The 27,222-nt window shown below is 52.7% G+C and overlaps 1 protein-coding gene across 1 annotated transcript in view; it reads right to left on the bottom strand.

The window, feature by feature from the left end:
• The window catches only part of CSDE1 (cold shock domain containing E1), a 689,720-nt gene that overhangs the window by 192,909 nt on the left and 469,589 nt on the right, over positions 1-27,222 (bottom strand). Inside the window, 1 exon segment of the mRNA XM_086923281.1 lies at positions 23,374-23,493. Within this exon segment, the coding sequence (XP_086779407.1) occupies positions 23,374-23,493 (120 nt within the window).

The following is a 27,222-nucleotide window of genomic DNA, read 5'->3' as shown; positions in this document are numbered from 1 at the left end:
TCCCTCATACAATTTTAGTATAGGGAAAATAGGTATATAAATAGAAAAAGAGAAGTTAAGCCTCACTACTTTATCACGTAAATTCCCAAAAGCCTAATCAGCCTTGGCACCAAAGAGATGGGTGCCATCAAAGGGCATATCAACCAAAGCAGCCAGGACAGCTTTTGAAAATCTTGGCGTTTGCACAAAGGTACACCGTCATAGTGCCACAGAGTTTGCGTGGCTCGCCCTTCTAAATCAGTAGTCTCCATGCAGCATCTACTAATCTGCTTAGCTACCTGCTGTCCATCCTTTATCAGCTGTTAAGATAAGGTTGGAGGTCATCCTGAAGTGTTGGCAACAAAGCCTGCAAGAAAGTTTGAGACAAAACGCCCAAGAACACACAATGTGTTAGTGGACCATAAAGCAGAACTAGACAAAGAAAAAATATGCTTGCCACACTAATTTTGTCTCCTAGAATCTCTAGCCAATGGAACATTCGGTAGAGAATCCATATTTTGTAAGGCTTTAGCAGACTGAACTACCTAACTACAATGGTTAGGATGTTTTAGGAGACAAGCAGGATCTCATGGAGCAGGCAAATACCTGCTAGATATGTCCTGATCCAGCAAGCCCCCCATATCAGGCTTAGCCCAACTGCCCAACAGTATGTCAAACAGGGCCTCACTATATGGGAGAACAGGCTCCGCCCCTGTCTGAGCTTGATAAAAGGATATCAATCAGAGGGATCAGTGGACTTTACACCGTAGGCAAAGATCATTCTAATACTGTAGCCATTCTCCTCAACATATCCGCAAAAGAGGTACTTGACTCAGAATCAACATTAGGAGGGGAAAGTAAACCAGAGGCTGGAGAAGAATCTAGCCCACTAGCCTCATCAAGTGCAGATAGCCAATTCTCCATTATAAGAGGACTTGTCTCCAAAATAGGTTATACCAGCCCAGACTCTTCTGTTTCACCCACAACAAGGCAGCTTCCAGAAACCCCACCAGGAGAGGAAAGTGGAACAACATTCTACTCAGTTGCCTCTACCAACTCCAGAACCTAAGTCAAGAGGAAGAGGAGAAATTACTTAGAACGCCACCGGAGTCGGCTGATCCAGGATGGACGCCGAAGGTGGAGACCCTGAAGAGCTGTACACCAGTGCCGAAGTGAAGTCTGCCAACATCAACTGGCGCTGACCCAACAACATTGATAGCCCAACTTGCACCGAGGAAAAACTCACTGGTGTGGTACCACTCACCTCCAGTCGACCTGCAACATCCACACCGCTAGAAGTTTCATATGGAGTTCCTTAAGTGACTTCAGCTTCTGACAGAAGCCCCAGTCTTCGGAGTCGTGGTGTTCCCTAAGACCTACATACAAACTGAATGCAAGTCTGTAACTGACTTTTGTCAAGTACAAGACCTATTAGCCCTAAAGCCTTAGGCCATGAAAAAACACTGTTTCCAACTGACAAAAACTGTTGAAGTAGACCAGAAAATGGTCAGAGGAACTACTTCTCCGGATCAGCATTACAACGTGGAAAAGAGGTAACTGATGTTCGTGTGCCAGAGGAGACTTATATGACTCCTGACGTCACAACTGGAGTAGACATCAGGGATTAGTACGACGCAGTACCCAGGCGCACAGAGGTAATGTGGAAATATTTCCGTATCCAGTCTGGTGCCTGGGGAGAATTAAAAAGTTGAGGAATCTGCGGCTAGATATCCATCAGATTCTCTTCTTACCACACGAAGCACAGGGGCTAAAGGGTGTTTATCTTGGATTCTGTCGGCCTGGCAAAAAAGCACAAGTCACTACTTGTTTAACGATATATCTGTAAGAGACAGTTAGTGATAGATTCCTTACCTTAGAATATCCCCAGGCATCAGACTGGATCTGGAAAATTTTGCTTAGCAGTACCCCTGAGCGTCAGTAGGTGGTGTCCTGCGGCTCTGCGTCAGTCACTGGCGTCGCCAGCGTCGAGATGACATCACATAGACTACTTAGGCACCACCCATGCGTTCTGGCATCAGTTCTGTACACGACTTTCCGTGCCAGGAACGCAGAGCCATGCAAGATACTGACCATTGGTGCATTGAAACGAATATGCTACTTACCAGTATGCATCTGTTCTTGGCATGTAGGGCTGCTGACATTCATATCTGTGCATAGATCGCCGCCTAGTGTTGGGTCCGGATGATTGCACATTGTTGTCCTGGAAGAGTCTTCGAAGTATCACGAGATAGGTGGCTCCTCCCCTGGACTACAGTGCGCATGGGCATCGACTCCATCCCCAGATTGTTTTTAGCCATTGTGGCCAAGATGGAGTGAAACTCCGTGAATGACCATGCTATGAGTAAATGTGAATACTGCAGCTGCTACAGGCACCGGGGAGGAGGGTGGGCGATATGAATGTCAGCAGCCCTACATGCCAAGAACAGATGCATACTGGTAAGTAGCATATTCGGTTCGAGGCATGTGGGCTGCTGAATTCATATCTGTGTATAGAATTCATAGCAGTCCCTCCATTAGCGGCGGCCGTCCATGCCAGCTGCAGCAGTTTGGAAAAGTGTTTTGAGAACAGCCTGCCCTACAGCTGCCTGCTGTTTGGAGTGCACATCAACACAGTAATGCTTAGTAAATGTGTGTGTGGTAGACCATGTGGCTGCTCTACATATGTCTTCCAAAGGAATGTTTCCAAGGAATGCCATATAGGCCCCCAACTTTCTGGTGGAGTGGGCTCTTGGCGGAATGGTAAGAGTGCGTTTTGCTTTTAGATAGCAGATCTGGATACATTAACGATCCACCTAGCAATACCAGCCTTGGAAATAGGGTTACCTTTGTGGTGTGGTGCAAAGGCGACAAAGAGTCTTCCTAAAATCCTTGATCCTATCGATGTAATACATTAGGGCCCGTTTAACGTCAAGGGTATGGAGCATCCGTTCCGCCAGTGACTCAGGATTTTGAAAGAAAACAGGTAATTCGATTGTCTGGTTGATATGAAATTGAGACACAACCTTGGGTAGAAATTTAGGGTTAGTGCGAAGCACTACCCTGTTGGAATGAATTTGAATAAATGGCTCTTGGATAGTGAGGGCTTGCAATTCACTAACCCTCCTTAGCGATGTAATTGCTAGGAGGAAAGCCACTTTTCACGTCAAGAACTGAATCTCGCAGGAATGCAGTGGTTCAAAGGAAGGACCCATCAGCCTGGTAAGGACCACATTGAGGTTCCACTCAGGAGCTGGTGGAGTCCGTGGCGGAATGACTCGTTTGAGCCCTTCCAGAAAAGCCTTAATGGCAGGCACCCTGAAGAGGGAGAGATGCTGCCTATTTTGGAGATAAGCGGCCATTGCAGACAGATGAATGCGAATGGAAGAATAGGCCAAATTGCACTTGTACAGATGGAAAAGGTAACAGATGATGTTCTGAATAGAAGCATCCAGCGGGTTAATGTGGTGCTCTGCACAATAAATGACAAACCGCTTCCATTTTGCCGCGTAGCATGCTCTGGTGGTGGGCTTTCTTGCCTCCCGAATGATGTCCATACAGTCAGAAGGTAAGTGCAGGTAGCCAAACTCTAGGACTTCAGGAGCCAGATCGCCAGGTTGAGCTGTTGCGGATCCGGGTGCTGAATGTCGCCATGGCTCTGCGTCAGAAGGCTGGGTGTGAGATGTAGCCTTTGATGCGGTACCACAGACAGTTCTAGAAACGTGGTGTACCATGGTTGGCGAGCCCACGTTGGAGCAACTAGGATGAGAGTCATTGAGTGCTGCCTGAGCTTGCGTGCCACCAGCGGTATCAGAGGTGCTGGGGGAAAAGCGTACGCAAATTTGCCTGACCAGTTCATCCATATCGCATTGCCCTGAGACTGCGGGTGTGGGAACCTGGCGGCGAAGCTTTGGCATTTTGTGTTCTCCCTTGTGGCGAAGAGGTCGATCTCTGGATGACCCCACCTTCGGAAGTACGGTTGGAGAACCGATGGATGCATCTCCCACTCGTGCATTTGGTGGCTGTGCCTGCAGAGCAGGTCCGCCATCTGATTGTCCTTGCCCGGGAGGTGCTCTGCCATGAGGAAGATGTTCCTCTGAATGGCCCACTTCCACATGCTCTGAGCCAGATGAGACAGCTGCGGAGAGTGTGTTCCTCGCTGCTTTTGAATGTAGTAGATTGCAGTCATGTTGTCCGTCCGGATCAACACAACCTTGTTGCACAGATGTACTTTGAAGGCTTTTAGTGCCATGAAGATTGCCATCAGTTCCAGAACATTGATGTGCATCGTCCCTTGTTGTTTTGTCCATAGTCCCTGCACAGTGTATTGGAGTACATGCGCTCCCCATCCCTGGAGAGAAGCGTCCGTCGTCAGGATGATCTCTTGAACGGTCGGCCCTTGCAAAGGTTTCGTGGATTCCACCAATGCAGAGAGTTGTACGCTCGACCGCTCACCAACAATAGGTCTTTCAACTGGTTGTGAGCCTGAGTCCACTGACGTGCTAAGCACTCCTGAAGCGTACGCATATGTAGTCTCGCGTGCGGGACAATGGAGATGCAGGAGGCCATGATGCCTATCAACTGCATGAACACTCTTGCTGGAAGCGAGTGTTGAGGCCTGAATTTTTGGATCAGCGATTGAATGCTGCTGACTCTCACTGAATTCGGCTTTGCTGTGGCCGCCAGAGTGTCTATGGTCGCGCCCAGATACTGCCGTATGTGGGCGGGCTAGAGGTGGGACTTTGGGTAATTCAGTGAGAATCCCAGATCGTGCAGGAGGTGAATGGTGTGGGACATGTGGTCGGCACACTGCTGGGCTGACTTCGCTTGGATGAGCCAGTCGTCCAGATAGGGGTAGACGTGGATGTTTTGTCTCCTGAGATGTGCCGCCACCGTCGCCAGGCACTTTGTGAACACCCTGGGTGCCGTGGTGACACCGAAAGGCAAAACCCTGAATTGGTAGTGCTGGTTATGGATGGTGAACCTGAGGCATTTCCTGTGTGAAGGATGTAGTGGAATGTGAAAGTACGCATCCTTTAGGTCCAAAGTTGCAAGAAAGTCCCCCTGCTGAAGCAGCGGGAGCACTTGCTGCAGGGTTAGCATATGGAAGTGCTCCGACAGGATGTAGAAGTTGAGGGGCTTGAGATCCAGGATGGGCCTGATGGACCCGTCCTTCTTTGGAATCAGGAAGTACAGGGAGTAAACTCCTGTGCCGCTTTCCTGCATAGGCACGAGCTCGATTGCCCCTTTTTGCAGCATGACGTTGACCTCCTGCTGCAATAAGTGCAAGTGCTCGTCCGACATAGGACGGTGCCTTGGGGGTATGTTGGGTGGAGTGGATGTTGACTCCAGACAATAACCAAATTGGATAAACTTTCTGACCCACCTGTCCGTGGTGATGGGCTTCCACACGGGCAGGAACTGCTGGAGTCTCCCCCGACCGGTTTTGTGTGGTCAGGGGGCAGTGACAAGACGTCACTGTTTGCTGGCGGTAGAGGACCTGGAGCTGTTGTTGCCACGTCCTCTGCCTTTGGCGCTGTTGCCGCGATATCCACCTCGACTCTTGTTGGCATAAGTAGTCTGGGTGCTGGCCTTGTAGAATTGCGCGGACTGTGAAAGCTGACCCCTTGAGGTGCCTCTGGTATTGGAGGGACGAAAGGACCCACCCCGAAACTGCTGGTACTGCAAGGCACCCATGGATTTTGCAGTGTCAGCTTCCTTCATTTTCGCTAGGGTGGTGTCAACCTCCAGGCCAAACAGGTGATCTGGGTTGACCGTTTGGTTCAAGATGGTGGTTTGGATGTCTGGCTTGAAACCAGAGATTCTGAGCCAGGCATGTCTCCGAAGCATAACACTGGTGTTAATGGCTCGCGCAGCGGTGTCAGCTGCGTCTAGAGCGCACTTAATGGAAGCGTTGGAGATCTGCTTCCCCTCCTGGATTAGCATCTCAGCCTTTCTTTGTATTGATCAGGCAGGTGTTGCAAAAGGGTCTCTAGTGTATCGTAGTGCGCCCTGTCATGACGCGCCAGAAGCGCCTGTGTGTTTGAGATGCGCCATATGTTGGCTGCCTGTGCTGCTACCCTCTTCCCTGAAGCCTCAAAGACCTTGGATTGTTTGTCTGGGGGAGGAGCATCACACGTAGTCTGAATTGGCCCTCTTCCAGGCATTCGAGACGACCAGGGAGTCCAGAGGCAACTGTCCTTTAATGTAAGTTGGATCAGTAGGCGCCGCTTTGTATTTTTTGGCAATCCTTGGGTTGATGACTCTCGCCCTGGTAGGTTCTTTGAAGACCTCAGCAGCATGCTTCAAAACACCTTTCAGCATTGGCAGAGTTTTCACAGTCTTTTCAGACACAGAAAAGGTGTCAAAGAGGAAATCCACATCCACAGGGTCAGCATGCAGCTGGACATTGTGATTGGCAGCGGCCCTTTCAATGAGGTCATTGAACACAGCAGAGTCTTCAGTAGGAGAAGTTTTAGCAGAGAAGAGTTGAGGGTCTTGTCCTGAATGAGGATCCCCAGGGTCACCACCGGCTGACCAGGGCTCAGTTGTATCCTCTGGGTCTGTGTAGACCGGATAGCTATATTCATCCTCCTCATCGCCCTCACCAGCGTCCACATCGGAGTAAGTGGGCAAGACCTCATGAGCTTGTGGTGAAAGGGGCTCCACCAAGGCTGGAGTACCAGCCGAGTCCATTTTCTTCTTGAGGGGGATTTTATAAGACTCCAATTGGGGTTCTGGGGTGATTTTCCTCTTCAGAAGGGAAAGCCTGCCCGTTTCGGCGTCGATGTAATGTTCTTGACGCTCCTCCGAGGGTTGTCGAGGCCGCAGGCTGTTAACCACCTTCGGCGCCGACTAGACCTTCTCGGGCACGCCTGCCCCCGGCCTAGCAGCGAAAGCCTTCGGCGCCGTCTTAGGCGGCAAGGTAAAGAGGATCGGCGTGGACGCCTTAGCTGGCTTCTCCAGAGGCTTGGCAGGCGGAGGGTCCTTCGGCTCGACCGCCGCGGCGCCGTCCCTAATGCGCTGCAGGGACTCCGTGACCTTTTTCGTGAACGCGGCAGATGGACGTGCCGGGTTAACTGAGTCCTTCGAGGACGGTTTTGGAGTTGAGTCCTTCGGGGTCACCTTCGGAGTCGACTCACGTGGCGCAGCACCCTTGGCCTTGTCGTGTGGAAGCGGGGCAGAGAGGACCTTCGGGTCATCGGGCTGCTTCTTCGGGTCGCCGAGAGACTTCTTGGGGTCGTCGACAGCCTTCTTGTGCTCGACTCGACCCTTGCCGGCGTCGATCGTCTTCGGCGCCGATGCGCCCGTGTCGAACACCTTCACCGTAGTCTTTGACGCGGTAGCTTTAGGCTCGGCAACCTTGACTTGGCCTTTCGGCTCGACGGCCATCTTAGGTTTCTTCGGCGCCGAGGCCTCAGAAGACTTCGATCCGACCAATGCGATGCGCACTTTCGGTTTCGATATCACCTGCGCAGTATCTGGCGTCGAGACCGTAGATTTCACTTTCGGTTTCGTTTTCACCGGGAGTGACTCGGTAACAATGTCCGTGGCCGGCCCGAAGGCGGGGCCGAGGAACTCATATAGAGGTCTTGGGTAAGGCCCGAAGGCGATCCCTCGACCTGGGCCTTATAGATTGGCACGGCCCCAGAGTCAGTCTGAGGGAGCTCCTCGTCTGAGCTATCCTCCATGGCCCGAGGGCCCCGTCGTCTCCTACCTCCTCGACGACTTCTTCGCTTTCGAAAACTTCGGCCGCAGCGTCGTAGTCTTCTTCGACGTCCGACGCGGGGTTTGATTCTGAGACGTCCTGGATATCTTCATCCTCGACCTCCCCAGCATCAAAAATGTCCGTAGGCGATGGTGCAGATTGCTGGGCCTCCAGGCGCGCAGCTCGACGGAGCTTGAGTGTCTTTTTGGACCTGAATCTCGAACAGGCCATACACTTGGCCTCATCGTGGTCCGGCGACAGACACTTGTTGCACACCGGGTGGACGTTGATGTGTGGGTACTTCGAGTTACAGACCGGACATCTTTTGAATGGACTTCGGTCCATGATGGATGGTCGATGAGTCTGGAGCGTCGACAAGGCCTTCCGCGCCGAAAGCATGCGGAAGTACAGAACTCGGCTCGGAGCCGAAGTAGAGTTGTTAAGCCGAACGCAAGACAATACCGACGTAAGACTAAAGACCTTTTGGTCTCAAGGAAAGTTTTTCTATCGATTCCGACAAGAGGGAACCAAAGACATCCGAACCCAATGGTGGAAAAAAACAATCTGGGGATGGAGTTGATGCCCATGCGCACTGTAGTCCAGGGGAGGAGCCACCTATCTCGTGATACTTCGAAGACTATTCCAGGACAACAATGTGCAATCATCCGGACCCAACACTAGGCGGGGATCTATGCACAGATATGAATTCAGCAGCCCACATGCCTCGAACACTAGGGCCCTGAAAGGAATGACCATAACCCTAGTTAACAGTTTGCAGAACTGGGAGAGGGGTGTGGCGATGAGGGATCTATCACTAACTTATCTTACAGATATATCGATATATCGTTACACAAGTAGTAACTTGGGCATCTGAAAGAGACACGTTAGTGATAGATTCCTTACCTTAGAATAGATACCCCAGCAATACCAACCCCGGTGGTGGGTCTGCGAACAGAATTACACCAGAAAGTCACGGAAAACAGAACAGCCAAAGAAGCCGTCTCTCCGGACTTGACTGTCAAGGTAGTAATGCTTGGTAAACATGTCCAGCGAGGCCCACGTAGCTGCCTGACAAATGTCCTGCAAGTGAACGCCGCGTCCCAAGGCAATAGTGGCTGCTGTTGCCCTGGTGGAATGGCACGCAGCCCCACAGGAGGCTCCTTCTTAGCCAACGAGTAACAGGCCTTAATCCAGAGAACTACCCACCGAGAGATGGTTCATTTGTGCACGGCCTGACCTTTTTTGGCGCCCACGTAGCCAACAAAGAGCTGGTCATCCACCCGGAACAGATGTTTATAGCTCAGGTAGACGGAGACCGCACGTTTTGGGTCCAGACGGTGAAGCCTTTCTTCCTCTCTGTAAGGATGTGGACGCGGAAAGAAGGTCTGCCCGATGTGGAAGGGGGTGACAACCTTTGGCAAAAAAGAAGGACGGGTCCTCAGAACCACCTCGTCCGGATGAACATAAAGGAAAGGAGGGTTAGAAGAAAGAGCCTGGTGATCACTCACTCTTCTGGCAGAGGTGATAGCAACCAGGGAAGCAGTCTTTAAGGTGAGAAGACGCAAAGGACAGTTATGAAGGGGTTCGAAGGAGCGCACATCAGAAATGTCAAGACAAGGTTCAAGTCCCATTGACATGATGAACGGCACGGGAGGGAACGTGTGCATAATGCCTTTTAGAAAACGGTTAACAACCGGGGACTTAAAGAGATAAGGCAGGAAGCCGTAGAAAGGCGGAAATGGCCAAAAGATCACCTTTGATAGTGCCCACAGCAGAGACATGCTGGGCCAAAGCAAGAAGGAACACAAGAACCTCGGAAAGAAAAGAAGAAGGGGGATCCACAGCCTTTGCTGTGCAACATGCCACAAACTTGTTAAACCTGCAAGCGTATCCTGTTTTTGTGGAGGGACGCCCGGCTGCCAGAATGAAATCACAGACTTTGGACGGAAGATCGAAAGCTGTCAACTGTCGCCGCTCAATCTCCATGCTTGGAGATGGAGGCTGGACAGGTTCGGGTGGAGGACCGTCCCCTGATGCTGCGACAGAAGATACTCCTGAAGAGGCAGTCGAATTGGGGGATCGATCGCCATGCTGAGTAGTTCGGGATACCAGTATCTTCGTGCCCAATCCGGTGCCACAGGAATGACGTGGGCCCGGTCGCGCCGAATCTTCTTCAGCCCTCTGAGCAGAAGCGGTATAGGCGGAAAGGCGTACAACAGACTGCAGCTCCAATCGCGAAGAAAAGCATTGCAGAGCGAGTGCCGCCTTGGAAATTCCAACGCACAGAACTGATGACATGGAGCGCTCTCTTCCGTGGCGAATAGATCTAACCAAGGCTCTCCCCACCGCAGAAAGAAACCGTGCGCCACGTCCCAGTTCAGACGCCATTCGCGATCCATAATGCACCGGCGGCTGAGTTAGTCAGCCCTGGCGTTCAGAGAACCTGCCAGGTGTTGAACCACCAAGGTAATGCCTTGATGTTCCAGCCATGTCTAGAGGCGCAGAACCTCCTGACATAAGATTCACGACCCCACCCCGCCCTGTTGCACAAGTTACTACTTGTGTAACAATATATCCGTAAGAGACATTAGTTAGTGATAGATTCCTTACCTTAGAATATCCCCAGGCGTCAGACTGGATCTGGAAACTTTTGCGTAGCAGTACCCTTGCGCGTCGGTAGGTGTCTGCGGCTCCGCATCCGTCGTAGGCGCCGTGATGACGTCGTCAGAGTACTTAGACGCCGCCTCCGCGTGCTGACGTCAGTTCTTAGACACAGCTTTTCCGCGCCAGAAACGCAGAGCTATGCCAAAAACCAACACTGGTGCCATGAAACTAGGGCCCTGAAAGGGGATGACCTTAACCCTAGATTTTGGTTCGCAGAACGGGGAGGATGGGTGGGTCGGTAAGGAATCTATCACTAACTAATGTCTCTTACAGATATATCGTTACACAAGTAGTAACTTGTGCATCTGAAAGAGACATGTTAGTGATAGATTCCTTACCTTAGAATAGATACCCCAGCAAGGTGGGTCTGCGAACCAATAATCACACCAGAAAGTCCTGGAGGACGGAACAGCCAAAGAAGCCATCCCTCCGGACTTGAATGTCCAGGCAATGTCTTGCAAACGTGTGCAGCGAGGCCCACGTAGCCGCCTGGCAAATGTCCTGCAAGGGCACACCTCGGCCCAAAGCAGTAGTAGTCGCTGTGGCTCGAGTGGAATGAGCCCTCAGCCACACAGGGGGCTCCTTCTTAGCCAAGGAGTAACACGCCTGGATACACAAGATGATCCACCGCGAGATGGTCCGCTTGTGCACCGCTTTCCCTTTCTTAGCGCCCACGTAACCAACAAAGAGTTGGTCATCCACCCGGAACTGGCGTGTGCGATCCAAATAAAATGAGAGCGCACGTTTTGGGTCCAGACAGTGGAGCCTCTCTTCCTCTCTCTCTCTCTCTCTCTCGGGATGCGGAGGCGGAAAGAAGGTGGGCAAGGTGATAGATTGCCCAATGTGGAAGGCCATGACTACCTTGGCTAGGAAGGAGGGCCTTGTCCGTAACACAACCTTGTCCAGATTGACTGAAAGGAAGGGAGGTTTACAAGATAAAGCCTGGAGCTCACTCACTCACTCTCCTGGCAGAGGTGATGGCTACCTGGAAGGCAGTCTTCAAAGTGAGAAGGCGAAGAGGACAGTTGTGAAGTGGCTCAAAGGGAGCGCACATCAGAAATGTAAGAACCAGGTTCAAGTCCCACTGAGGCATCACGAAGGGTACAGGAGGGAACGTATGTGTGATGCCCTTCAGGAATCGGTTAACGATGGGGGACTTGAACAAAGAAGGTTGATCAGGCAGCCTTAGGAAGGCTGAAAGATAGCCCTTGATAGTGCCCAGAGCAGAGCCCTGCTGGGCAAGAGAAAGAATAAAGAGGAGAACCTCAGAAAGAGGGGCATTAAGGGGATCCACAGCCATTGCTGTGCACCATGCCACAAATCTGTTCCACCTGCAGGCGTATACTGACTTAGTGGAGGGACGCCTGGCTGCCAGAATGATGTTGCAAACTTCAGGAGGCAAGTCAAATGGCCTCAACTGTCTCCGCTCAATCTACAAGCATGGAGGTGGAGACTGGACAGGCTCGGGTGGAGGACCGTCCCCTGCTGCTGCAACAGAAGGTCCTCCTGAAGAGGCAGACAAACCGGGGGATCGACTGACATACTGAGTAGCTCGGGATACCAGTACCTTTGTGCCCAGTCCGGAGCCACAAGGATGACTTGTGCCCGGTCGCGCCTGATCTTCTTTAGCACTCTGGGCAGAAGTGGCATAGGCGGAAAGGCGTATAACAGACCGCAACTCCACTCGCGACGAAAAGCGTCTCCGAGCGAGTGCCGCCTTGGAAATTCCAACGCGCAGAACTGATGACATTGCACGTTCTCTTCGGTGGCGAATAGATCTAACCAAGGCTCTCCCCACTGCAGAGAGACCTTGCGCCAAGTCCGAGTTCAGACGCCATTCGTGATCCATCATGCACCGGCGGCTGAGTCCGCCCTGGCGTTCAGAGAACCGGCCAGGTGTTGAACCACCAGGGTCACGCCCTGATGTTCCAGCCATTGCCAAAGGCGCAGAGCCTCCTGGCAGAGGGTCCACGACCCCACCCCGCCCTGTTTGTTGCAGTACCACATGACGGTGGTGTTGTCCGTGAACACCTGCACTACACTTCCCCGGACAGAGGGGAGGAATGCCTTCAGTGGTAGACTAATCGCCCGCAGCTCCAATAGTTTGATATGGAGCCGGGACTCCGCCGGAGACCAGAGGCCTCTGATCTCTGCCTCTCCCATGTGGCCTCCCCAGCCCTGGAGGGACGCCTCCGTCACAACTACGTGCTCCGGTTGGGGAAGGGAGAGGGATCTGCCGCTGACCCAATCGCGGTCCGTGAGCCACCACTGCAGCTGTCTCGCAGTGCCCTCCGAGATCAGGACATGGTCGGACAGGTTGCCCTGATGCTGGGCCCACTGAAACTTCAGGTCCCACTGCAGAGCCCGCATCCGCCACCGGGCGTGATGCACCAGAAGGATGCAGGAGGCCATCAGCCCCAGAAGCCGCAGCGTCAACCTGACAGAAACCCGGGATAAAGGCCGGAAGATTGGAATCAGAGCCTGTATATTCCAAACCCGCTGCTCGGGTGGGTAAACCCGAAACTGCGCCGAGTCCAGAACCGCTCCGATGAAAAGGAGCTTCTGAGAGGGACACAGGTGTGACTTCGGCACATTGATGGAGAACCCCAGCTGGTGCAGGAGATCCGCCGTAGTCTGTAGGTGGCTGATGACTGCCTGGGGTGAGCCCTGCCTTCAACAACCAGTCGTCGAGGTAGGGGAAGACTGAGACCCCTGACCTTCGCAGATGAGCTGCGACCACCGCCATCACCTTCGTGAACACCCGTGGGGCGCTGGTAAGGCCGAAGGAGAGCACGGTAAACTGAAAGTGCTCGTGGCCTACCGTGAACCGCAGGTAACGCCGGTGGGCAGGCAGGACGGGGATGTGGAAATACGCATCCTGCAAGTCCAAAGGTACAATCCAGTCTCCTGGATCCAGGGCAGCTAAGACCTGAGCCAGAGTCAGCATTTTGAACTTCTCCTTCTGGAGGAAGCCGTGGACATTCCTTAGGTCCAAGATAGGGCGTAGGCCCCCCTTTGCCCTTCTTGGGTACCAGAAAGTAGTGGGAGTAGCAACCACGTCCTACTTCTGGCCCAGGAACGCGCTCAATGGTCCCCTTGGCCAAGAGGGCCGAAACTTCCTCCTGGAGAAGCCGCAAATGATCCCCCGAAACGCGGTGGTGTGGCTTGAGGAGTTGTCTCGAAGGGGAGGGAGTAGCCCCTCCAGACGATCTGCAGCACCCACCTGTCCGAAGTGACAGTGCGCCAGTGAGAGTGGTGATGGCGAACCCTGCCTCCCACTGGCGTCACATGGGCAGAAAAGCACAGACTAGGAGGGTTTAGAGGCGAATGCTGTGGGGGAAGGTGTGGACTGACCTCGCCTCGGTCCCCGACCGCCTCCACGGCGGTTTCCTCCGCCGCCACAGCGCTGGATGTTAGCCTGCGGCTAGTGGCTAGCGGCACGTGTGGGGATGCCCCTTCCTGTGCCACGAAAGGAGCGAAAAGCAGCCGTTTGCTGGCGCGGGGCCGAGAGGCCCAAGGACTTGGCCGTAGCCCTGGAGTCCTTAAAGCGCTCAAGCACGTGGTCTGCCTTGTCGCCGAAAAGGCGACGGCCATCGAACGGCCTGTCCATCAGAGTGTTCTGGAGGTCTGCCGAAAAATTGGCAGATCTCAGCCAGGCGTGGCGTCTCACCGCCACCGTCGTTGCCATCACTCTGCCCAGCGAGTCAGTGGTATCCAGTCCACACCGGATAGAGTACTTGGCTGCATCCCGGCCCTCCACAAGGGCTTGGCCGAGTTTGGCCCGTACCTCCAACGGACACTCTGGCAGCACTTCCACCACAGTCTCCCACAGAGAGTGGGTGTAGCGGCCCAAGAGGCATGCGGTGTTGGAAGACCGCAGTCCCAAACTAAGGGAGGAGAAAATTTTGTTACCAAAATTCTCATACCTCTTGGATTCCCTGTCCGGCGGAGCAGTCGGGAATGCGGTCTGGGAATTCGAGGCCTGGATGACCAGACTCTCGGGGGTGGGGTGGGAGGACAGGAAACATGGGTCGCCCAGGGCCGGGCGGTGGCGTCTGGCCACGTTCCTATCTACGGGCGAACCCGTAGCGGGCTTGGACCAGGTGCCCAAAAGAACGTCGGTCAAGGACTCATTAAAGGGCAGCAGAGGCTCGGCCGAGCATGACTGCGGTTTAAGGACCTCAGTGAGGAGGTTAGTCCTCACGGCCGTGACGGGGAGCTCAAGGGCCAAGGCCCTGGCCGCCCCCGTCAACACCACGCTTTAGGTTGCCCCCTCATCCGAAGCCACGGTAGGAGGAGAGACAAAACCAGTGTCCGGAGAGGTGTCCAGGCCACTGGTCTCCCCAAGGTCTCCTGCCCAGTAGGCTTGAGACTGAAACTCTCTGGCCAGAGGGTCTTCAGACCCCTCCCAATCCTCCTCATCACCCATCTCCTGGTACTCAGGGTTGTAATTTAATGAGGCCGGTTCGTAGAAGTGGAAATCTCCAAACGGCGTCGAAAGGGGCACCGTTCCGTCGTCGGACCCGGAATAAAGGAGGAATCGGGGGCGGCACCTCCCGAAGACGGCGCCGGAGACAACACCTGATGGGCCGGGGGGGTGTGGGGGGTGGGGAGACTGGGGGGGGGTGTCGTAAGGTCCACCGGTGACGATCCAGAGCCCGAGGAAGGTCCAGCGGTGTCCCGCGGCACCGGGCCCGAAGGCGCCGGCGGCCGCTGTACCTTGCAGAGCCGGGCCCGAAGGCGCCGGCGGTGTCGGGACCGTGGGGCCCTGCGGCGCCGGCCCCGAAGGTGCCAGCGGCGTCGGGCCGAAGCACCCGACGGCGTCAGAGGCGAAGCCCCCGACCCACTAGGGCCCCCAGACGGGTCTGCTGGGCCCGTAGGCGCCGCGGAGCCAGTTAGAGAAGAAAGGGACCTCATGGCCATGAGGAAGCGCTCAATCTCCTCCGGCGTTGCGTTCAGCCCAGGGACCGGAGGGTGTGGGGCAGGCCGCGACGCCCGCGACTTTAGAGGAGCCGCGTGGGCGGTGTCACCCGAACCCCCGGCCGCATCGCGCGAGCGTCGGGCAGAGTCAGAAGAGCAATGACGCCTCTTCGACTTCTTTTGCTTCTTACCTGACAACGACTTCGACCCGGAGGAGTGGTACCGACTCCCGGAGCTCTGGTGGCTCCGTCCCCGCGACCTGTCCTTCGACCTCCCGTGGGACCAGGACCTCACGCGGCACAGGGCGGGGCCGACTGCCGAAGTTCGAGTCGCCTGCGGGACTGCTCCCGCCTGGCTTTCGAAGATAGGGCCAGACAGTCGGAGCAGGCCTTGTCGTCGTGGTCGACGCCTAAACAGGTCAAACACAGGTGGTGGGGGTCCGTGACCGACATCGTGCGGTCGCACTCCTCACAGTGTTTAAATCCGGGCATCCCTAAGGCACCGATCGGAGTCGTGAGACTTCGAAGAATGATCAAAAAGTTAGTCAAAAATAGACTAGGTAACTGCTCTTTCCAGATCTGCGCTGGCTGGCGTGGAAAAAAGAAGAACTGACTTCAGCACGCGGAGGCGGCGTGTAAGTGCTCCGACAACGTCATCACGGCGCCCACGACGGACGCGGAGCCGCAGACGACGCCTACCGACGCGCAAGGGTACTGCTACGCAAAAGTTTCCGGATCCAGTCTGACGCCTGGGGATATTCTAAGGTAAGGAATCTATCACTAACGTGTCTCTTTCAGATTGTTGCAGTACCACATGGCGGTGGTGTTGTCCGTTAACACCTGCACTACACTTCCCCGGAAAGAGGGGAGGAAAGCTGTCAGTGCAAGTCGCAACGCCCGAAGCTCCAAAAGGTTGATATGGAGCCGGGACTCCGCCAGGGACCAGAAGCAGCTGATCTCCGCCTGTCCCAAGTTGCCACCCCATCCTAGGAGGGACGCATCCGTCACCACTGTGTGCTCTGGTTGGGGAAGAGAGGGATCTACGATTGACTCAATAGCGATTTGTGATCCACCACTGCAAGTGCTGTGCAGTGCCCTCCGAGATCTTGACGTGATCGGACAGGTTGCCCTGATACTGTGTCCACTGGAACTTCAGGTCCCACTGCAGAGCCAGCGTATGCCATCTGGCATGTTGTACCAGCAGGATGCAGGAGGCCATCAGGCCCAGGAGCCGGAGGGTCATCCTGACTGAAACCCGGGATAGAGGCTGAAAGATCTGAATCTTAGCCTGAATATCCCGGACTCGCTGTTCGGGGGGGATTGACCCGAAACTGAACCGCTCCGATGAAGGGGAGCTTCTGAGAAGGACTCTGGTGCGACTTCGGGGCATTGATGGAAAACCCCAGCAAGTGCAGGTCGGCCGGCCGTAGTCTGAAGGTGGGCGACGACTGCCTGGGGCGAGCCTGCCTTCAACAGCCAGTCATCCAGGTAGGGGAAGACTCACACCCATGACCTGCGCAAATGAGCTGCGACTACCGACATCTTTTCGTTGAACACCCGAGGGGCACTGGTAAGGCCGAAGGTGAGCATGGCAAACTGAAAATGCTCTTGACCTACTGTGAACCGCAGGGAACGCTGGTGGGCCAGCAGGACGGGAATGTGAAAGTATGCGCCCTGCAAGTCCAATGCTACCATCCAGTCTCCAGGGTCGAGGGCAGCCAGGACCTGAGCCAGAGTCAACATCTTGAACTTCTCCTTCCGCCCCATCTTGGATGTACCTGAGACCCAAGATGGGGTGCAAGCCCACTTTGTCCTTCTTGGGGACCTGAAAGTAGTGGGAATAACAACCACATCCTACTTCAGCCTCAAGGACTCGCTCAATGGCCCCCTTGGCCAAGACGGTCGAGACTTCCTGTTGGAGAAGCACAAAGTGATCCCAGACATGTGGTGGAACTGAGGTAGCATGGCCGGGGGAGGAGGGGGGGGGAAGGAACCGGGGGGGGGGGGGGGGGGTAGTTTTGAAGGAGAGGGAGTAGCCCCTCCTGACAAGCTGAAACACCCACTTATTGGAAGTGACAGAACGCCAATGGGGAAGGTGATGGCAAATCCTGCCACCCTCTGGTGCGAGGTGCGACCTGAAGCTCAGACTAGGAAGGCTTTGAGGTAGATGTTGCGGGCGGAGGTGGACTGAACCTCACGCTGCAGCTGCATCCAGGGGCATGCCGAGTCTGGTTATGCGCAGGCTTTTGACCGAACGAAAGGCCAGGGGTGCCTCTGCCATGGCCACAAAAGGAATTAAACGTGGACGGGAGCGTGGTGGAAAGGCCCAAGGACTTGGCCGTAGCTCGAGAGTTCTTAAAATGCTCCAGTGCCATGTCGGCCTTATCACCAAACAGGCAAGTGCCGTCAAAAAGCATGTCCATGAGCGAGCTCTGAACGTCCAGGGAGAACCCAATGGATATCAGCCAGGTGTGGCGCCGAAGCGCCACGGTCGGGGTAATTGCCCTACCGAGGGAGTCTGCGGTGTCCAAGCCACAACGAATGGCGAATCTAGCCGAGTCCTTACCCTCAGCCACAGCCTGAGACAGCACAGTCTGGACCTTCTCCGGGGACCGAGGTGACACCTCAGCCACAGAATTCCACACAGTGTGGGAATAGCGGCCCAGAAGGCATGCAGTGTTCACTGACCGCAGTCCTAAGCTGGCCGAAGAGAACAACCGCTTGCTAAACTGCTCCAATCTCAGAGTCCTGATCCGGCGGAGCTGTGGGAAAGGCACTCCGACGTAGAAGCTTGAATGACCAGACTTTCGGGTGTAGGATGAGTGGTCAGAAAGTCAGGGTCACCCAGCGCCGAGCGATGACACCAGGCGACGTTCTTGTCCACAGGGGCCCCTGTGGCATGCAGTGTCCAAGTGCCCAACAAGAATTCGGTGAAGGCATCATTGAGCAGCAGCAGCTCCGATGAAGTGGACGTCGGCTGGAGAACCTCAGTGAGGAGATTTGTCTTCAGGGTCACTGTGGGGAGATCAAGGTTAAGGACCCCAGCACCAACGTATACGAGGCGCCTTCCTCCATAGTGGGCGGGGGAGAGGCAAGCCCTGGATCAGAGGAGACGTAAAGGCCACCGGCCTCCTCCAAGCCATCCACCCAGTCCTGCTCAGAATCACACTGACAAGCAAGCGTTCCTCAAACCCTTCCCAGTCAGCCTCCTCCGCCGGCACTGTAGGCACAGGCCTCGGCGGCAGGGCAGGGACCAGTGAAGGAATAAACTGTGCCGGTTCCAAATTCGGATCCCAGGCGGGGACAAATCCTTCCAGAAACAGGGGCAGAGGCGGAACCAGCGGTATCCACTGCAGCGCCGCCGCCGGAGCCAAGGGCGGTGCCGGGGCCGGAGCTAGCAGCATGGGACCTCTTAGCACTGAGGCCAGAGCCAGGGGCGCAGGATCCTGCGGCGCAGGAGCCGCCGAGGCTGGACCCGCCTAAGGAGTCGACGGACCAGCAGGATCCAGACACGGGACCACGGGGCCCGAAGGCGCACCGGCGGGAGCCCGAGGCCTAAACAGGCAGTCCATGGCAGCAAGGAAATCTTTTGTTTGTGCAGGAGTTGACGACGGACCCAGGTAAGGCGGGTAGGCCGCGGGTTGTAATTTTGAAAGGATATAAATGTATTTTCAAACTTGACACTTAGAAACTTTTCAGAGAAAAACTGGCAATGGTACCCTGTGGAAGGAAATTCATGTCACAGGAAAAGTAGGTTCTCGTTACTTTTGTAATCCAGTACTGGACTCTTAGGTTCAGCACTGGGACCTCTACCTAAGACAGGTAAGTAATTACGTTTCAGTAGTTGCTACGATTTTTAAAGAATATTTGTAATTTGCAAAAATCGATACTTGGAAAAAATTTCAGAGAAAAACAGTCTATGGTTTCCTATGGAAGAAAATGCTGGTAACTGGTAAGTACAGTTAAGATTACTTTTGCGGTTCAATACTGAACTAGAAAGTACAGCACTGGCTTCTCTCCTGATCCCAGGTGAGTATTTCGGAAATCATTATTCGGCTGATTTTAGAGGAATATTTAAAGTTTCAAAAATCAACACTTAGAAGAAATTTCAGTGAAAACCAGTCAATGTTAGCCTATAGAAGGAAAGTGAGTTATCGGCTTTCAGGTGAGCACTCGGCTGGTGAGGTTAAGGTTCTGGGCATAGACTAAGGGGTATCCCAGGGTCGGAAAGGTACATTTGTTTCACCCTCAGCAGCACCGGGGCAGCCAGGTGCAGAGAGAGTAGGCCCAATGCAATCCAATGGAGGGTAGGGGGCCTTTGGTTGGTGGCTGCAAGCAGGCAGGCCAGGCAGCTGTGGGAGCTGACCTCCTGGTCACTTACTCAGGGCAAGTGGGAAAGTACAGAAGGGTAGTAGTTGCACTTTCAGCTGCACTCTGGCGGCTGGGTGCAGGGTGCTTTTGAGCCGTCCAGCGCTCAATGTAACCAATGGGAAAGTTACAAAGTGACAAAGGCTGCACGCTCAGGGATTGAGATTCTTCAGCTGCGACCACCACTTCGAGAGGTAAGTTGGATTCTTGGAGAAGAGGTGAGTACCCCAAAGGAGGGCACAGGTGGCCGTGGGGCGCCGGGTCCAGGGGTGTTTTTGGGTGTCGGGAAATCTTACCCTCGGCTGGTCGCGGTTGGAGGCGTCCCTGGTTCTAAGGCTGCAGGCGTCACCTGTGTCATCGAGGAGGGTCTTGGGGCACTGGACTTCGGGTCCAAGTCACCGGGGGGACGTCCTCGTGGTCTTGGGTCACTCAGGCACGGACCGGGCCAGGCTTGGCAGGTGCAGAGTGGGCTGGATTCTTGGTTCCTAGCTGGCACCAGGGGTATGGTTGTTGGAGCAGACCCTCTGCTCAGGGGAGTCGCAGTCTTTGAGAGGGTCAAGGCAGGCAGGTCCTCCGGGTTTTCCAAGGTTGCTGTCCGCAGGAGTCGCCGGGATTTAGCAGGGGCAGGTTCCAGGGTCGACAGGCCGGTAGGGCTGGGGCCAAGTCAGTTGGTGTCATCCTGTTAGCAGCTGCACGGCGGGGGTTCTTCTTGATCTTTCTTGTTTTCTTATCGGGATATGAGGAAGGCAGGTTCAGGGTGCCCCTAAATACTGAATTTAGGGGCGTTACAGGTAGGGCAAGGGCAGGGATCAATAGGTCCCTGTCCTGGGGTGGGTACACTCCTAGTCTGATCCTCTCCTGTGGGAGGGGGGCAGGGGCCTAGCTGTGATTGGGCAGGGCTCCCCATCTTCAAGATGGCCGGGGTCGTGCTTCACCTTGAATTCTCCCACCTGTGTGGTGGGGTTGGCACAGGCTGGCACCCCCCCTTTCCTGATGTAGGGTTTCCAGCCAGTCTTCCGGCCAGAGTGGGGGTCAGAACTGGTGGGGGCCAGTTGCTGAGTACAGTAAGTGTTCTGGAGACGCTCACAAAGGCGACAGGCCTTTGAAGCTTCCCCCTGCCCATCCTGGGGGAGGAGATCTAGCACATCGCCCAGGATGTGCTTTGTTGCAGGCCCAGGAGAGTGGGGGCTCTCCACCCAGGGGTCCAGCAACATGTCTGCTGTGGGGGAGCCGAGGCAGCCTCTCAGATCAGATGTGGATTGTAGTTTAGGTTTTCAGGGGGCATCTCTAAGATGCCCTCTGGTGCATTTTACATTAAATCCCACACTGGCATCAGTGCAGGTTTAATGAGCTGAGAAGTTTGATATCAAACTGGTCAGTCTTCAGTGTAGCCATTATGGTGCTGTGGAGTTCGTAATGAAGACCTCCCAGCACCACATACTCTTAATTGCATCACTGCACTTACAGTGCCCAGGAATGGTCCTGTGTACTGTAGGGGCACAGGGCTCGTGCACCTGTGCCCACACCACTGGCAAAGGGCACCCAGCTAGAGGGGTGACTGAGGTATGCCAGGGTGTTGGGTCTTGTGGGCATGGCACACAGAGATGTGTGCTATGTCGACTCTTGGTTTAGTACTGCACTTAGACACTCACCCTGCAAAGGCAGTGTGTGGGTGTCAGGGTAGAGATCCCCTAAGGGTAGCACAATATGGGTCTTCTCTGGTCACCATGCCCTGGGTACCATCTACTAGGGGCTGACAGGTGCCAGAGATGCCAATTGGGTTTTAGTTTTAACACAGGTTTAGGGAAGGAACACAGGCCCTGGGCACTTGGTTGGCAGGAGCCCAGGGCATACTCAGTCTAAGCACATCAGCAGTTCAGCAAATAGAGGGGGCATACCAAAGCAAGAAAGAAGGCAATTTCTCACACTGTCCCCCTCGTCCGCATCAGGGGACAAACGGAGGGACGTCGGACAGCGAAAGCGCTTCTTCGACCTTTTTGTGCAGTTTCTTACCAGAATCCGAAGGGGAAGAGGAGTGGTGGTGACAACTCAGAGAGGTCACAGGAACGACCCCTGGAACTCGAACGGCGCCGGGACGAGTGCCAAACTTCAAACAACTTCTGGCGCCGTTCCTTTAGGGCCTTCAGGGCCATAGCTGTACTGTCCAGACAGGACCGGAAGTCATTGTCGCGCTCCGTTCAGTAAAGACAGACGTTGTGGGGTTTGCCACCAACATATTGCGACTGCAGGTCCCAGGCATCCCTATTAGCACCAGATAAAACCAACATGAGACAAAAGTCTCTACGTGCTCTAACCGGATCTGCGCTTACTGGCGCGGAACGAGAAAGAACTGACTCCAGCGCGCATGGGTGACGCCTAAGTAGTCTCTGATGTCATCTCGGCGCTTGCGACGCCAGCTTCGGACGCAGAGCTGCAGGAAGCCACCTACTGACGCGCAGCGGTACTGCTAAGCAAAACTTTCCGGATCCAGTCTGACGCCTGGGGATATTCTAAGGTAAGGAATCTGTCACTAACGTGTCTCTTTCAGATACTGTAAACAATCGTGCACATTATCACATAGGAACAGAAACCTTGCAAAAGGAAAGGCCCTAGTTAAAAACATCCAGTAGCAGTTAAAAGTTTTAGAAAAAAATTTGAGCATACAGCTTGAATATATTAAAGCAATGGAATACCTGAAAGATGCAATATTTTAGTGTTGCCCAAAACCATGCTCATTACTGCTATGTCTAATTTTTTGGGGGGACTCCTGGGAACACAAGCATGTTGAGGCACAGAAGATGAAGTGTTTAACAGTGGCCACATCTGCAACAGATTGAAAACTGCTTACTTTCACCATGCAACCTGTATGGAACTAAAATACATCCAGCTATAAAAATTCACAAAGAGCATTTTACAAGACTGAGGAGCACACTGCCTCGAGGCTCTTTTCTTCACAGTTCAAGAGTTTAGTTTCGTAGAGAATACCAAATGAATAAAGCAGACAATGCCTCCATCCCCCCAAAAAAGCACACAACCAAAACTGACTAAATTATATACAAACTTGTAATGCCTAGTAAGACAAGTGCAGTAACGAAAGTGACCACTAGATGCCTAAGAGCCCCTAATGTAGAGCTGAAGCAAAATAGATCATCTTAAAGTCTGTCCAACAGGCCTATTGTATCCCATATAGATCTGGAATAGGTGTTGTGGCCACCACTTGCTCATGCTGGTCTATCCCAAATGCCTGCTTTGAATTGGATTGCTTTCCTTTCAGAATTGACAGCAGCTTTCCTCCCAGTCTTGTTTGCCCCTACTCAAGGAGTCTTTTTTCTCACCTTGTTCTAATTAGATGTTCTGTATCCTTCAAATGCACTGCTTGAAGGAATATATACTGCAACCCGCTCTCTGCTCCCAACCCATCACCCAATTCCTTCCTGGGCTCTGCTAGATTTTGGAGCTGGGCATCTTAAAATCATTTTTAAACTATTCCCAGATGGCCGCCTATGAGTGTGCAAGAGAACTAGCCATCTTGGAACGGAAAAGACAAATCATTCAAAGATGACCATCATGTGCACGCACGTTTTTCTTACACCTAAGAAAACATCATCAATAATAGGTATCATGGGTGTGAGTATATGAATCTAAAATTAATTACATAACCTAGTTCGAACAAGTGCAGATCATGCTCCTTTAAGAGACTAGTTCATTTAAGCTGCAAAAATATGAATTTATGCTTACCCTCCTCAGTGATTTCAATCAATCCTTGGTATTCACTCTGTGTTGGATCCACGCTTCGGAGTGGTCTGATTACTTTACCCCAATACACTGGGTCATCAATCTCGTTATCAGAGTCGATCACTATAATAAAACAAGAATATTGTTTGTTAATTAAGCAGGAGTGGATTAGCGGATCAGCACCAACCCCAAACACCATCCTTTAACCCTTTTTGTTTTTTAACTGTGAACCACTTCATACCCTGTAGGACAGGAACAGCTTGATTTAATCTAAATTTCCAAAACATGTTTACCACTTGAATAAGTAACGTTCACTTGGTGAGCAGCCTCCCCCACACAGGGCCTAACTCCACACAGCCACAAACTGCATTTCCATTACCTGTGAGACATCAGGCTCTTACCCACAAGTGGCCCCATACCACAGGGCTGTAAAAACTAACAGATGAGAATATTTAGGACATGCTGGTGGAGGTTGCTGGACTGGTGGTCCCGCGTGGTGCGAATGGACCTAGAAGTTGCATCAACGCGCTTCTGCCCCCCCTGCCTATTATCCCTTCTCTCCCGTTTCTCCTATCCCACTCCCTATACGTGCATTCTTTCCATGTTCTTGTTCTTTCTTCCTTTTTGTCTTCCTTCATGCATCTTTTGCTCATGATATACAGCGTTGCAATATACCTCAATTTAGGCATGTCTATTCGGAGCAAACTACTCCACAGCTGGGGGGGGCGGGGGTTATTGCCTTGTAGTCTCTTGACACCGCCCCTTGACAGTTGTAGCTCTGTGCAGTCAGTCGTAGGCGCAAGTGCAGCTGTTGCAGAAGTATACCACTGGTAGGACACGTTCGGAATATGCAAAACGGGAATGCCGGACGGCTTTGGTTTACCACACTGTCATTGTCTGAAACACCAGGGTGCTCAGGGGCCTTGGCTATCATCTCCCTGCTTGTGATGCCTCGATATGTCCACGCAGTAGTGTGCTGAATGTCATGATGTATTTGTATTCTCTTACTTAATGCATATAAATAAAAAACGTTTTGAAACAAAAGTGGTGCAAATGAAAATTGGAAAGATTTTACCACGGGTATCCCAAAGCAGGATTACTTTCCAGCACAGCATCATGAAAAATTCCACCCTCTTTGAATATTCACCAGGTGTCAGACTAGATGCAGAAACTTTTCAGCAGTACCTGTGTGCCAGTAGGTGGTACTGTGTGGCTCCACAATGATGCCATTCCTCTCCAGAAACAATGTGAGGAGTCTATATAGGCCCCACTCCTACATGCTGACATCAGCTGCTTTTGAGACGGTCTACACCAAAAGACGTACAGAGCCAAAAGCAAATTGGTGTGATCAGTGTGCAGATCATTTGACTTGGAATTTTATTAATGGCTAGAGATCAACCAGACATCTGGGAGGATAGGAGGGTCAGTGAGGAAAATGCAGCTAGGTCGTCTCAGTCAGAAACCGCGTTACCGAAGGTCACTGTTCTCCTAAGAGAAACTGCTAGCCGCAGATTATCCCCTTTTGAATAGATACTAAAGCAGTATTTATGCGGAGGTGGGTCTGTAGATGGACTCACACCATAAAGTCCTGCAGGACTGAGCGGGCAAAATTCCCCTCTCTCTGCAAACCCGAATAACCAGACAATAGTGCTTCCTAAATCTGTTGGTTTGAGAACGACTCCCACATAGCTGCCTGGCGAATGGCTAAGACAGGGACCTCCACATGCAAATGCAGTGGTGGCAAACTGTGGCTGTGGCCCTGGCAGATTGAACACCCAGTCCTTCCAGAGGATGCTTTTTAACAAGTGCTAGCAATTAATAAATTCTTAATGTAGAGCACAATCCAGCAGGAGATAGTTCTCTTCTGAAAAGCCTTGACTTTTTCGCCAACCCTGTGCACTTTAGTACGATGTAAAAGCATAGCGTTCTTTTGGGGTTCAAGTGGTGGAGTCTCTCCTCATCCCTAGACGGAGGAGGCAGAACATAAAATGCTGGCAAGATGATGTTTTGACCTTAGTGGAACAGTGTCACAACTTTTGGCAAGAAAGATGCCCAGGTCCGCAAAACCAGTCAGTCTTGGAAGAAGGTGGTGTATAGCGGGCTGACAAAGCTTGAAGCTCACCCACTCTGCCCCAATGTTATAGCGATAAGAAAGTTTTAAACCATTCAAAAAGCACTTAACTGGAGAAAAACAAAGAAGGCTGATGAGGAAATCGCAAAAAGGCCAAATTAGCCGAAAGATACCCTGTAACTGGGCCCGGAGCAAGGCATTGCCTACTTAGGGACAGAAACAACCAAACTTATGGAAAGGTAGCTTAGAAGGAGTGTAATTGCAGAGTCCTGCACCAGGCCCAAAATCTGCCTCAATGACAGCCATAAACAGTTTTAGTCGAGGGACACCTGGCTGCTAAGATTACATCAACCACCTGCAGAGACAGATCGAAGGTGTTCAGCTGTCACCGCTCAATTTCCATGCATGAAGGTGGGGATCGCTAAGGCCTGGCTGCAGAGCCCAGTCCTGCTGCTGAGACAGCAGATCCTCCCGGAGGGGCAGCCTGATATCAAACATTCCACTGCCCAGTCCAGGGCCACAGAGATGACTTGGGCTTGGTCATTCCTGATCTTCTTGAGAACTCTGGGGATAAGTGATAAAGGCAGAGAGGCATATAGGAGTTCAGAGATCCATCCTGGGTTAAATGAGTCAAAGTGGGATACACCTTGGAAACTCTTAAGCACATAATTGCTGACATTGCACTTTCCCTGCAGAAATGTTGTGCCAATTCTGGGTTTAACTGTCACTCATGATCCATTAAGCTCCGAAGGCAGAGTTCAGCCACCCTGGGATTTAATAATACCACCATATGGCTCACCTTCTTCCAACACTACCATACAGTTTTCAGGATGGAAGCGAATACAACTTGAGCCAGTGAGAATTTAAAATTTTTCCTACCGGCAGAGGGTGTTGAGAGGACGCAAATGGGACAAAGGTCTATGTCCTTCTCGGGCACCAGAAAGTAGTGTGAATAACCAGCATGTCCTACTTCTAGCGTAGGCACCCTCTCGATAGCCCGTTGGCCAAAAGTAATTGCACTTTCTGCTGCAAAATGGAAAGAGGGTCCTGTCATTGGGGAGACAGCAGAAGGTAAGACTGTGCAGAAAGCAAGGGTGGGCATAGCTCCTCTAAACAATTTGCAAGAAATAACTGTCTTATGTTCAGGCCCGCCAACCCAGCAGGGATTGTGATCCTGCCTCCTACTGAGTGGCTGTGCTCCACTAAAGGCATGCTAAATGGGATTGGCAGATATTGCAAGGGGGCAGTGGGTACCACGGTAGTAAGACATCCTGGGCTAGTGTTGCTGACTAGGAGGAGTGAGGGAGGTAGGTATGTTGAAGCCACAAACAGTAGGGCGGGGGTTTAGAGAAGAAGAGTAGGCAAATATCCCGACCAGTTCTTTCATAGTGCATTGCTGATTAAATAGGTGAGAGAATCTGGAGGCGAAGCTTGGGCATTTGACGTTTACTGCTGGCTCTGTATATACTATACCAAAGTAAGGAATAGTGTGCACAGAGTCCAGTGGAACCCCAAAGGTAGGTAGAGGTAAAAGTAGATAGCACCTTACTCTCCATTTGTGGTGGTGTATGGAGCAGTAAGGCTTTATCAGAGGGTAGTTTTAAGCATTTATTGTAGCAACTCATGCAAGAAATTATGTCACACACAAAGATTATACTCAGACTAATTTGTTTGTATAAAAATATTTCGTTATTTTATTTCTAGAACCAAGCCAGGCCTGGTGTCTCATAGTGGCAGTCCGGGAACACACCAGAGGCTTGTCCTTTTTCAAGGGGCATCTC

The sequence above is a fragment of the Lissotriton vulgaris genome, chromosome 5, assembly GCF_964263255.1.
Source record: "Lissotriton vulgaris chromosome 5, aLisVul1.2, whole genome shotgun sequence".
Lineage (NCBI taxonomy): Eukaryota > Metazoa > Chordata > Amphibia > Caudata > Salamandridae > Lissotriton > Lissotriton vulgaris.
The sequence above is the reverse complement of the archived record's forward strand: the minus strand, read 5'-3'. Positions and strand labels throughout refer to the sequence as shown.